Source organism: Felis catus, chromosome B1 (genome assembly GCF_018350175.1).
Source record: "Felis catus isolate Fca126 chromosome B1, F.catus_Fca126_mat1.0, whole genome shotgun sequence".
Taxonomy (NCBI): domain Eukaryota; kingdom Metazoa; phylum Chordata; class Mammalia; order Carnivora; family Felidae; genus Felis; species Felis catus.
The window spans coordinates 42,822,649-42,836,411 of NC_058371.1; the positions used below are offsets into that span (position 1 = coordinate 42,822,649).

The 13,763-nt window shown below is 35.5% G+C and overlaps 1 protein-coding gene across 4 annotated transcripts in view; it reads left to right on the forward strand.

The window, feature by feature from the left end:
* LOC101097234 (disintegrin and metalloproteinase domain-containing protein 18-like) overlaps positions 1 to 13,763 on the forward strand; it is a 139,348-nt gene that overhangs the window by 89,940 nt on the left and 35,645 nt on the right. For 3 of the 4 annotated variants that reach the window (XM_006930702.4, XM_045055528.1, XM_023252577.2), the window contains one exon: positions 8,552 to 8,632. The exons of the other annotated variant lie outside the window; for it this stretch is intronic. In XM_006930702.4, the coding sequence (XP_006930764.2) occupies positions 8,552 to 8,632 (81 nt within the window). The remainder of the gene's footprint in view (positions 1 to 8,551; positions 8,633 to 13,763) is intronic. 4 annotated transcript variants of the gene reach the window in all.

Sequence of the window (13,763 nt, forward strand, 5' to 3'; positions counted from 1 at the left end):
TGAATTTCCCCCCTGGCCTAACCGGGTAGGTGCAGAGTACAAAAATGGTATCTACCAGTGCCTCTGACTCAGAGAAAGTTTCAGTTGTCCCTTGCTCCTTCGCCAGAGACTTTTAAATTAACATATGAATCTCTTTCGCATATACTCACAATGCTTTTCTAACTACTAGGAGATTGCTTGTTTGTTTGCTTGCTTGTTTTTGTTGGATTTTGGTTGAGTGAGACCATATGTAAATTCTTTTAAAAGTAAATCTTGGGTTTGTATAGAACTTTGTGTCCCTTGGACATCAGCCCCTTTGGTTTTCTAAGCCATACATTTTGGGGGCTCATGTTTCCAGTACAGATCCCAAAAGTTGGGATGATTAATGTAGAGGCACCAACTCCTTGCTCCTCCAGGAGAAACACTAGACTGATTAAATCCTATTATGTGATGCCATGACAGGGTGAGATCACATCTCTGCCTTCCTACCCATTTTGATATGGTCTTTGTATCATTTGTTATGGAGAAGCAGTTCATCTAGTTTTCAAATCTTTTTCAGAGGTATGATCCATATGTCACTGTAGAGTTGGTGTCTCCATGAAAGGATGTGGTTTCAGGATATTCATATGCCACCATCTTACAGAAGTCCTAGCCAATTCTTATTCCCTTGGGGAAAGTGCTTATTGTGATAGACAGCTTCTAAAATGTTTCCAATGATCTCACTTTCTGGTATTCATTCCTTTTTGTAATCTTCCTTTGTATTTGGGCTGGATATAGCGGCTTGCTTCCGTGGCAAAAGTTATACGATGTCACTCAGAAGATGAGGTTAAAAAAGAATGACTTCTGTTTTGCATGCACTCTCTCTCTCGCCTTCTCAGATGGCTTGCTTTGCTAAAACAAGCTACTATGATGAAGAAGCACACATGGAAAAGCAATCATGAGCCAGTGAAGCAGTAAGACCCTCAATTTAACAGCCTGCAGGAAATTGAATTCTTCCAAAAACCACACGAGCAAGCTATGAAGAGAATTCTTCCAAGTCAGACTTTCAGATGAGACAACAGCCCCAGACAATACCTTGATTATGGCTTTGTAAGAGACTGAAGAGGGAACCTAGCTAAGATATACCCAGATTCCTGACCTACAGAAACTCTGATATGATATATGTGTGTTGTTTAATGCTATTAATTCTGTGGATAATATGTTATACAGCAATATATAATATATATACAGAATATATACAATATATACTATATATATATATATATATATATATATATACACACAGAAATATATGTATTTCTTTGGTGCTGGTTGTTATTTGTCCTCTCTCACTTGTGATTTTATTTACTTGAGTTCTTTCTCTTTTTTTCTTGATAATTCTGGCTAGATGCTCATCAATTTTATTGATTTTTTTCAAAGAACTAGTTCCCGGTTTTATTTTTTTGTTGTTGCTGTTGTTGTTGTTGTTGTTGTTGTTGTTTGTCTGCTTGTTTCTGTATCATTCATTTCTGCTCTAATCTTTGTTATTTCCTTCCTTCTGCTGGCTTGAGGCCTCTTTTGTTGTTCTTTATCTAGCTCCTTTAGGTATAAGCTTAGGTTGTATGAGATATTTCTTGCTTCTTGTGGTAGGCCTGTATTGCTATAAACTTCACTCTTAGAAATGCTTTTTCTGGGGGCGCCTGGGTGGCTCAGTTTGTTAAGAGTCTGACTTCGGCTCAGGTCATGATTTCACGGTTAGTGAGTTTGAGCCCTGTGTCAGGCTTTGTGCTGACAGCTCAGAGCCTGGAACCTGCTTCAGATTCTGTGTCTCCCTCTCTCTCTCTCTGACCCTTCCCCACTCATGCTGTATCTGTCTCTTTCTCTCTCAAGAATAAAAACTAAAAAATTAAAAAAAAAAAAGAAATGCTTTTTCTACATCCTAGGTTTGGGGATGTGGTATTTTCATTCTCATTTGCTTCCATGTACATTTTTATTTCTTCTTTGATTTCCTGGTTGATTAATTCATTGTTTAGTAGCATGTTATTTCACTTCCATGTATTTGTATTCTTTCCAAATTTTTTCTTGTGATTGACTTCTAGTTTCATAGCTTTGTGGTCAGAAAGATGCAGGGTATGACTTTGACCTTCTTGAATTTGTTGAAGTTTGTTTTGTGGGCTAATACAAACGTCTATTTGTATGTGATCTATGTGATCTATTCTGGAGAATGTTCCATTTGTGCTTGAAAAGAATGTGTATTCTGCTGTTTCAAGATAGAATGTTCTGAATATATATGTTGAATTGATGTAGTCCAGTGCATCATTCAAAGCCATTGTTTCCTTGTTTTTCTATTTGCATGCTATGTCCATCAGCGTAAGTGGAGTGCAAAAGTCCCCTACTATTATTGTATTATTATAGATTAGTTCCTTTATGTTTGTTATTAACTGTTTTATGTATTTGGGTGCTTCTATGTTGGGTGCAAATTTTCCATTGTTATATCTTCTTGTTGGATTGTATGTTTTATTATTATATAGTGTCCTTCCTTGTCTCTTGTTACAGTCTTTGATTTAATGTCTACGTTTTCCAATATAAATATTGCTACTTTGGCTTTTTTTTTTCTGACATTTGTTTGCATGATAGATGTTTTTTCATCTTCTCACTTTCTATCTGTAGATGTCTTTAGTTCTCAAATATATCTCTTGGGGTGCCTGGGAGGCTCAGTCAGGTAAGCATCTAACTTCTGCTTAGGTCATGATCTCATGGTTCACGAGTTAGAGCCCGGTGTTGGGCTCTGTGTGGACAGCTCCAAGCCTGGAGCCTGTTTTAGATTCTGTGTCTCCGTCTCTCTCTGCCCCTCCCCTACTCATTCTCCCTCTCTCTCTCTCTCTCAAAAATAAATCAAAACATTTTAAAAATAAAACAAAATATATGTCTTGTAAGAAGCATATAGATGTGTGTTCTTTTTTAAATCCATTCTGTCACTGTATGTCTTTTGATTAGAGGGTTTAGTCCATTAACATTCATATTAATTATTGGTAAATGTGTTTATTGCTATTTTATTACTTGTTTTGTGGTTGTTTCTGAAGATTTTCTCTGATCTGTTTTGTCTTTCATGTTTTGCTGACTTTCTTTAATGATATATTTGGATTTATTTCTCTTTATTCTTTAAATATTTGTTAGTGGCTTTTGATATATGGTTACCGTTAGGTTTGTATATAACTTCTTCTGCACATAGCAGTCTATATTAAGTTGATTGTCGTTTAAGTTTGAACCCATTCTTTTCTCCTGATTCCTTCTTGTTTTAGGTATATGTTATTATATTTTATATTCTTTTTTTATGCATGAGTTCCTTCACTTATTGTTTATAAAAATTTTCATTTTTACTGCTTCTGTGTTTCCTACCTCTATACTGTCACTTTTGGTCTCTCCTTTCCATTTAAAGAATCCCCTTTTCTTGCAGGGCTGGTTTAGTGGTCATGAGCTACTTTACTTCCTGTTTGTCTGGGAAACTCTTTATCTCTCCTTCTATTCTGAATGACAGCTTTGTTGTATAAAGTGTTCTTGGCTGCAGATTTTTCCCATTCAGCACTTTGAATATAAAATGCCACAACCTTCCGACTTGCAAAATTTCTTTTGAAAAATCTGCTAGTTTTATGGGTTTTCCCTTGTAAGTTACTAATTTCTTTAGTCTTGCTGCTTTTAAATTTTTTTCTTTGTCATCATATTTTGCAAATTTAGTTACAATATGTCTTCGTGTGGGTCTGCTTTTGTTAATTCTGATGGGTGTTCTCTGTGCTTCCTGGATCTGGATATCTGTTTCCTTCCTCAGATTAGGGGAAGTTTTCAGCTATTATTTCTTCAAATAAATTTTTTTGCCTTTCTCTCTCTCTTATTCTTCTGGGACTCCTAAAATACGAATATTATTAAGTTTTATGGAGTCAATTCTTTTAGTCTTTTCTTGTTTTGTATAATTATTTTTTCTGTCTTTCGTTTAGCTTGGTTACTTTCCATTACTCTTTCCTCTAGGTCACTAGTTCTTTCCTCTATTCCTTCCATCCTGCTCTTCATTCCATCAGGCCCGTTTCTCATTTTGTTTATTGTACCCCTAACTCTCCTCTGTTATTCCTTATCTCTGTGTTCAGTGTCTCACTCATACCTTCCACTCTTTTCTCAAGTCTAGTGAGTATTCTTGCAATCATTGTTTTAAATTCTGTATTAGGATCGTTACTTATATCTGTTTCAATTAGATCTCTGGCTGTGGCCTTGCCCTGTTTTTGTTTTGGGATAAATTTCTCTGTCTCCTCATTTTGCCTGCCTCTTTATGTCTCTTTCTCCGTGTTAAGAAAATCAGCTATGTCTTCTGCCCCTGAAAGTAGTGACACTATGAAGAAATGGTCCTGGAGTGCTCTGCAGTGCAGTGTCCCCTGTTCACAACAACCTGGCAATTCAGGAGATTATCCTGAATCAATGTGTTGTTTATGCCTTGCTGTCATGTCACTTTTCCTTTCTGGTGTAGTAATCTGTACTGACTCTATGACTATTTGGGACTGTGTTTGCTCTTTGTGATGTTAGCAGGACCTAGGAAGTCCAGCTCTTGGGGGGCATGCCTGCCAGAGAACTAGGGAGTGGGATGCTGGGGTTAGCAAATTTTTCACTGGGCCACTAGTCCTGTGTCAGATCCTCCAAAGCACTGAAGGGGGTGGGATTTGTGTGCCAAGGCAGCTAGGTGAGCAAGGCTAGGTGCCGTGTCCAAGGAAGGCTGGGTGTGCCTTGGCCCAGTGTGCCAGGATGGCTGGGGTCTACAGCTGTGCATGGTGTGGTGTCTGGGCCCGGTGGGGTGGCTGCTGTGCACCTATTGGCTGGGCATGGAGCAGGACAGCAGCTGGGGGCATGCAGTAAGACACAGTGCACAGGAAGGCTAGGGACACTTGGTTGGGGAAGGTACACAATGGCACTTGTAGGCAAATGTGTGGTACAGTGGATGTGCATGTTGTCCTGTGGTAGCTGTGCACCTGACAGCTTGTAGAGGCACATGTGTGGCTTTGACAAAATTTTCCCTGAGCCCAGGGCCATACCTAGCAGGCTTGGAGTAGGCTAGTCCTTAGGAGAATACTTGGGCATAGTGCACTGGCAGAGGGTTAGGTAGCAAGTGTTGTGCAGTCCTGCCTCCTGCAGGTGGCTCTGTGTTATACTGCAAGGCTGGGGAAGAAAATGGTGTCTTCCAACTCCCTCATTTTCAGAGAAGTCCCCCAACACACTCTGAAATCAGTATGAATTGATCTGTCTCCCATTTCTCCCCAGAGTTGTGTAAACCTTTTGTTTTGTTTTGTTTTGTTTTGTTTTGTTTTGTTTGTTTTTCTTCTTTAGAGAGACAGAGCACGCATGCAAGCAGGAGAGAGGGGCAGAGGGAAAGAGAGAGAATCCCAAGCAGGCACCATGCTCAGCATGGAGCCCAATCCAGGGCTCGATCCCATGATCCTGGCATCATGACCCAAGCCCAAACCAAGATTCAACTACCATCCAGGTCCCCTTAAACTGTCATTTTTATGCTGCTCTCTGTGGGCTGCTGTCTCTTTAAGAGCAGTGACCCAGGTATCACTTGCCACGCTGCATGCCTTGTGCTGAGGCAGCAGATTTTAAAGCTCTTAGGCTCTAAGCACCACTGATTTTATAAACACAGAAATAAGCAACTTTGGTTTTTTTAAAAAGATTTTATTTTTTTAACTAATCTCTACACCCAATGTGGGGCTGAAATTTACAAACCTCAGATGAAGAGTCCAGTGCGCTACTGACTGAGCCAGCCAAGTGGCCTATCAGCCCCTCTGGTTTTTAAAGCCAAACATTATGGGGATTAGTCATCCCCATGTGAGGTCCCTGGTGTGAAGAATTGTTTCTCTGCCTTCTCCACAACCTCAGCCCCCTCCCTCCAACAGGCAGCCTCCCTACACCTTTCTGACCTCCTGACCTTTCAGATGTGGCTTCTTCTCTATATTTAATCGTGGAGCTTTTTCTTCCAGTCCTCCCATCACTCTCCAGTTTGTTAACTTGGATGTGGATGATATCTAGTTGAAGCTATGGGACAGGGTGAGCCCAGGGTCCTCCTACTCTGCTACCTTTCCAACCTCAGAATTTCATTCTTTTAAAGGTTCAATAATATTCCATAGTTTGTATACACCACATTTGTTTATTGGTTTATTTGTCAATGGACATTTAGGTTGTTTCTACCTTTTAGCTCTTGTGAATAATGGTGCTATGAATAGCATTTGGTGTACAAATATCTTTTCAAGTCCCTGCCTTTTAATTCCTTGGATATATACCTAAACATGGATTTGCTGGATCATATTCTAAATCTGTGTTTATCTTTTTGAGGAATGGCTATTCTGTTTTTCACAGTGGCTGTACCATTTTACATTCCCATTAGTAATTCACAAGGGTTCCAATTTGTCCACTTCCTCATTAACACTTTATGATGTGTTTTGTTTCTGTTTTGATAATAGCCATCTTAACAGATGTGAAGTAACATCTTATTGTGTTGTTAATTTTCACTTTCTGGATAATAAGTGATGTAGAACAGTTTTTCACAAGCTTGTTGTCCATCCCTATGTCTTCTTTAGAGAAATGTTTATTTGTGTCTTTTGCCCATTTTTAATTTGGTGTTGGTTTTCATTGTTGTTCTTGAGTTTAAGGAATCCTTAATATATACTTGTATACCAATCCTTAATATAAACTCTGGATATTAATCTCTTACCAGATAATGATTTTTTAATATTTCCTTCCATTCTGTGGGTGCCTTTTCAGTCTCTTGATAATGTCATTTGCAGACAAAAGTCCTTTTAATTTTGATTAAGTCCAGTATATCTGTTTTCTTGTTTGTTCCCTGTCGTTTGGGTATTACATCCAAAAACATATTTCCAAATTAATGTTATGAAGATTTTCCCTGTGTCTTCTCAGAGTATTATCATTTAGTTCTTTAGGTCTTCAATACATCTTGAGTTAGTTGTTGCAGATGGTATAAGATAAGGGTCTAATTTCATTCTTTTGCATGTGGATATCCAATATCCCAGAATCATTTGTTGAAAGCATTGTCCTTTGCCATTGAACAGACTTGGCAGACTTCTTGAAAATTATTTGACCATATATGAGAGGATTTATTTCTTAACTAATATATTCCATTCATCAGTAATGCCTGAATTTATTCCATGACCACATTGTTTTAGTTGTTGTAACTTTGTAGAAAGTTTTGATCTCAAGAAGTGTGAGTTATCCCACTTTGTCCTTCTGTAAGTCTGTTTTGGCAATTGGAAGTCCCTTGAAATTGTTTTAGGATGGATTTTTTATTTCTGAAAAAGTGTCATTAGAATTTTAACAGAGACTACATTGAATTTGTAAATTGTTTTAGATAGCATTAACATCTTAACAGTATTATGTCTTTCAGTCCATGAACGGGTATGAATGGGTATCTTTCCATTTCTTTATGCCTTCTTTAATTTTTTTCAGCATTTCTTGGTAGTTTTCAGCATACATATCATTTATCATCTTGTTTAGTTTAGTTGGTTAATAATAGTTTATACTGTTATAATTGGAATTGTTTTCTTAATTTTAAAAAAATGTTTATTGTTACTGTAAAGAAATACATTTGATTTTTGTATGTTAATATTTTATTCAGCAAATTTACTTTTTTTGATTAGTTCTGACAAGCTTTTTACATGTGGAGTCTTTAGATTTTTCTATATGTACGATTATGTCATCTGCAAACAGATTATTTTACTTCTTTCTCAGCAATTTGTATGCCTTTTATTTATTTTTATCACCTAATTGCACTGGCTAGAATTTCAAATATGTTGAAAAGAGGAGGCAAATGTAGGCTTGCATATGCAACTTTATGTATTGGGTATATGTTAATTTTCAGGAAATAATTGCAAAAACAAATTTTTATTTTTATTTGATATATTCATATTTTTGATGTATTACTTATAATTTATAGTGCTTTTTAAAATAAAATAAAAGAACATAAGCCAGGAGGCCAGTTAACAAAATATAAAATGGTAAAGGAAGCAAAAGTTACATATACTGGTGACTAATTACCACTGGATTACCCATTTTTATGGAACAAGGGTTTTACAATGGTTACAAATGAAGTTAAAATATTTCTCTTGACAAACTATTCTTATCAATATTATAACAAAGATTCATGATAATTTATAATCCAAAATATTCACTTACATTTGAAACCAAAACAAAATTAATGAATTATGTTCCAAGTTTTGAGGGCACAAATCATTAACACTAACCAATTATTTATAACAGAATATTAACATAATATAGAAAATCTCCCTTATGGAGATTCTCAATTTAATTCCTAAAGGCCAAATTATATTACATTATTACAAAAAAACTATGTCAAGGCAAACACCCAAGTTATTTTTCTTTAATTGATTATTGTTTAGATTTTGTATTGGAATGCTAGACTTTTTGTACCCAAATGAGAGTAATATGGAATAAAAAGTCTCAAATTGGGCATATAAGAAATAATTCTTTTCTCATGTTATATCAAATGTATGAATGATTATGAAATATTATCTGTGTTTTACTTTAGTATTGTATAAATAAAACCTGCAAAAAAGTTCACTTGATGGAATATAACTGTAATGCTGCTACAAAATGCAGAGGAAATGGAGTAAGTAACTTTTTTTATAGTTCTAAGTTAAATGTTATTTTTGTGGGTAATTAAAAATAAAAAAATTATCTTATTTGGGAGAATTGAGACTCTAGGTTACATTTAATCTGACCTGGTCCAGAAATAGCTAATCAATATAAAGAAAATTAGTGAAGCTAATTCAAAGACTGTTAAATATATTGTACTACATGTGTTGAATTTATTGTAAACACCCACAACTTATGAATTAATAACATGTTTAAATGAAAACCATTTATTCTTTTCTTATGACAATAAGTTCATGCTTTACTTATAAATATGTACTTATAAACATAAATCATTTACTTATAAATAAAAATTTACTTATATAAATTCATATTTATATAAAATTCATATAAAATAAATGTAAGTATGAATGTATTAGTTCTCCCTCATACTCTTAATAATTAAAATTTATGGCTATATAATATTTTATACAGAGTACACTTAAAACCATGTTGATACATTAGTGAATTTTCTGATTGTTCCTATGAAGAGATTTCTAATAGGAAGTGTATCCTTATGCAAAAATTGTTATTTCTTCCCAACTGCTTAACTATCTTAATCTAATAATACAAATTTGCTGTCACATTTATGTTTAATTTTTACTTCTTTAATTTATAGTTCTGGTTCTTTTTAAATTATTTTTCCTAAAACAAAATCAGTGTAAGATGCATTCAACATTATAAAAGTTATTTCAAACTTACCAAACTTATAGGATTCAATTTTATAATTTTTAAATTGTTTGGATTTAGACTATATAAAATGCTTTTTGCATTATCTTTAATTTTCTATAGGTTGTTAACAAAGAGGATAACTATATTTTAATGTTTTGTTTTTTACTTTCTATATAGTTATTGTTCTGAGCTTTTGTTTTTCCTTGTTTAACTTTCCATTGTAAGTCTTTAGCCTTAATGACTTTTATTAAATCTCAAAACAAAGTTAGAGATTATAGATTATTGATACTGTTTTATTGGACACAAATTTATTTTCGTCATCTACTGCCATTTTTATTTTATTTACACTTTTGTATTTTTAATAAAAATTTTCACTATGAAAAATGACATTAAAATAAGTAAGATTAGACTTCTGTATTTATTTTAAGAATTTTCACTATTTGTTAGTTTCATAATTAAAATTAAAATGTCAAGAAAATCTAAATCTAGGAGAAGCTCTGTTTACTTTCCAATGACATGTCAACAGATAGGCAACTTTATTATTTACAATTCATAGAGTTGATTTACAACTCTATAATTTCCAACTTTAGTTCAAATTTTAAGAACATGTAGTTGCTTAGACATATTATTGTGAATTATTGGCAGTTATGGTAGTGTTGTTTTTTCTTTCTTTCTTTCTTTCTTTCTTTCTTTCTTTCTTTCTTTCTTTTTAGGCTTAAGTTTTATTTGTATGAAAATCAGAAAAATAGCTGTTAAAAGTCTGGAAAAGTACAGTGAAATAAATTTCTTGTCAGTATTTTAGCTGATTGAATATTTACGCAAAAGAGGTTTTCAGTTTGAATTATTTCAAAATTATTTTTCTCTACTCTCATAGTTATTTATAAATTATCCAAATGATTAGGGTTTTTTTTTTCATTTTTATTTTATTATTTTTTTCCAATATATGAAATCTATTGTCAAATTGGTTTCCATACAACACCCAGTGCTCATCCCAAAGAGCCCTCCTCAATAACCATCACCCACCCTCCCCTCCCTCCCACCCCCCATCAACCCTCAGTTTGTTCTCAGTTTTTAAGAGTCTCTTATGCTTTGGCTCTCCCACTCTAACCCCTGGGTTTCTGTTAAGTTTCTCAGGATCCACATAAGAGTGAAAACATATGGTATCTGTCTTTCTCTGTATGGCTTATTTCACTTAGCATAACACTTTCCAGTTCCAACCACATTGCTACAAAGAGCCATATTTCAATCTTTCTCATTGCCACATAGTACTCCATTGTGTATATAAACCACAATTTCTTTATCCATTCATCAGTCGATGGACATTTAGGCTCTTTCCATAATTGGGCTATTGTTGAGAGTGCTGCTATAAACATTGGGGTCCAAGTGCCCCTATGCATCAGTACTCCTGTATCCCTTGGGTAAATTCCTAGCAGTGCTACTGCTGGGTCATAGGGTAGGTCTATTTTTTAATTTTTTGAGGAACCTCTACACTGTTTTCCAGAGTGGCTGCACCAATTTGCATTCCCACCAACAGTGCAAGAGGGTTCCCATTTCTCCACATCCTCTCCAGCATCTATAGTCTCCTGATTTGTTCATTTTGGCCACCCTGACTGGCGTGAGGTGGTATCTGAGTGTGGTTTTGATTTACATTTCCCTGATGAGGAGCAACGTTGAGCATCTTTTCATGTGCCTGTTGGCCATCCGGATGTCTTCTTTGGAGAAGTGTCTATTCATGTTTTCTGCCCATTTCTTCACTGGGTTATTTGTTTTTTGGGTGTGGAGTTTGGTGAGCTCTTTATAGATTTTGGATACTAGCCCTTTGTCCAATGTGTCATTTGCAAATATCTTTTCCCATTCCGTCGGTTGCCTTTTAGTTTTGTTGGTTGTTTCCTTTGCTGTGCAGAAGATTTTTATCTTCATAAGGTCCCAGTAGTTCATTTTTGCTTGTAATTCCCTTGCCTTTGGGGATGTGTCAAGTAAGAAATTGCTACGGCTGAGGTCAGAGAGGTCTTCTCCTGCTTTCTCCTCTAGGGTTTTGATGGTCACCTGTCTCACATTCAGGTCCTTTATCCATTTTGAGTTTATTTTTGTGAATGGTGTGAGAAAGTGGTCTAGTTTCAACCTTCTGCATGTTGCTGTCCAGTTCTCCCAGCACCATTTGTTAAAGAGACCATCTTTTTTCCATTACATGTTCTTTCCTGCTTTGTCAAAGATTAGTTGGCCATACGTTTGTGGGTCTAGTTCTGGGGTTTCTATTCTATTGCATTGCCCTATGTGTCTGTTTTTGTGCCAATACCATGCTGTCTTAATGATTACAGCTTTGTAGTAGAGGCTAAAGTCTAGGTTTGTGATGCCTCCTGCTTTGGTCTTCTTCTTCAAAATTACTTTGGCTATTCAGGCCCTTTTGTGGTTCCATATGAATTTTAGGATTGCTTGTTCTAGTTTCGAGAAGAATGCTGGTGCAATTTTGATTGGGATTGCACTGAATGTGTAGATAGCTTTGGGTAGTATTGACATTTTGACAATATTTATTCTTCCAACCCATGAGCACGGAATGTTTTTACATTTCTTTATATCTTCCTCAATTTCCTTCATAAGCCTCCTATAGTTTTCACCATACAGATCTTGTACATCTTTGGTTACATTTATCCCTAGGTATTTTATGCTTCTTGGTGCAGTTGTGAATGGGATCAGTTTCTTTATTTGTCTTTCTGTTGCTTCATTGTTAGTGTATAAGAATGCAACTGATTTCTGTACATTGATTTTGTATCCTGAAACTTTGCTGAATTCATGTATCAGTTCTAGCAGACTTTTGGTGGAGTCAGTCGGATTTTCCATGTATAATATCATATCATCTGCAAAAAGCGAAAGCCTGACTTCATCTTTGCCAATTTTGATGCCTTTGATTTCCTTTTGTTGTCTGATTGCTGATGCTAGAACTTCCAACACTATGTTAAACAACAGCGGTGAGAGTGGGCATCCCTGTCGTGTTCCTGATCTCAGGGAAAAGCTCTCAGTTTTTCCCCATTGAGGATGATGTTAGCTGTGGGCTTTTCATAAATGGCTTTTATGATCTTTAAGTATGATCCTTCTATCCCGACTTTCTTGTGGGTTTTTATTAAGAATGGATGCTGAATTTTGTCAAATGACTTTTCTGCATCGATTGACAGGATCGTATGGTTCTTATCTTTTCTTTTATTAATGTGATGCATCACATTGATTGATTTGCGAATGTTGAACCAGCCCTGCATCCCAGGAATGAATCCCACTTGATCATCGTGAATAATTCTTTTTATATGCTGTTGCATTCAATTTGCTAATATCTTGTTGAGAATTTTTGCATCCATATTCATCAGGGATATTGGCCTGTAGTTCTCTTTTTTTACTGGGTCTCTGTCTGGTTTAGGAATCAAAGTAATACTGGCTTCATAGAATGAGTCTGGAAGTTTCCTTCCCTTTCTATTTTTTGGAATAGCTTGAGAAGATTAGGTATTGTCTCTGCTTTAAACGTCTAGTAGAACTCCCCTGGGAAGCCATCTGGTCCTGGACTCTTATTTGTTGGGAGATTTTTGATGACTGATTCAATTTCTTCGCTGGTTATGGGTCTGTTCAAGCTTTCTCATTCCTCCTGATTGACTTTTGGAAGCGTGTGGGTGTTTAGGAATTTGTCCATTTCTTCCAGGTTGTCCAGTTTGTTGGCATATAATTTTTCATAGTATTCCCTGATAATTGCTTGTATCTCTGAGGGATTGGTTGTAATAATTCCATTTTCATTCATGATTTTACCTATTTGGGTCATCTCCCTTTTCTTTTTGAGAAGCCTGGCTAGAGGTTAATCAATTTTCTTTATTTTTTCAAAAAACCAGCTCTTGGTTTCATTGATCTGCTCTACAGTTTTTTTAGATTTTATATTGTTTATTTCTTCTCTGATCTTTATTGTTTCTCTTCTTCTGCTGGGTTTAGGCTGTCTTTGCTGTTCTGCTTCTATTTCCTTTAGGTGTGCTGTTAGATTTTGTATTTGGGATTTTTCTTGTTTCTTGAGATATGCCTGGATTGCAATGTATTTTCTTCTCAGGACTGCCTTTGCTGCATCCCAAAGTGTTTGGAATGTTGTATTTTCATTTTCGTTTGTTTCCATATATTTTTAAATTTCTTCTCTAAGTGCCTGGTTGACCCATTCATTCATTAGTAGGGTGTTCTTTAACCTCATGTTTTTGGAGGTTGCTGAGATCTTTTCCTGTGGTTGATTTCAAGTTTCATAGCATTGTGGTTTGAATGTATGCATGGTATGATCTCAATTCTTGTATACTTATGAAGGTCTGTTTTGTGACCCAGTATGTGATCTATCTTGGAGAATGTTCCATGTGCACTCGAGAAGAAAGTATATTCTGTTGCTTTGGGATGCAGAGTTCTAAATATATCTGTCAAGTCCATCT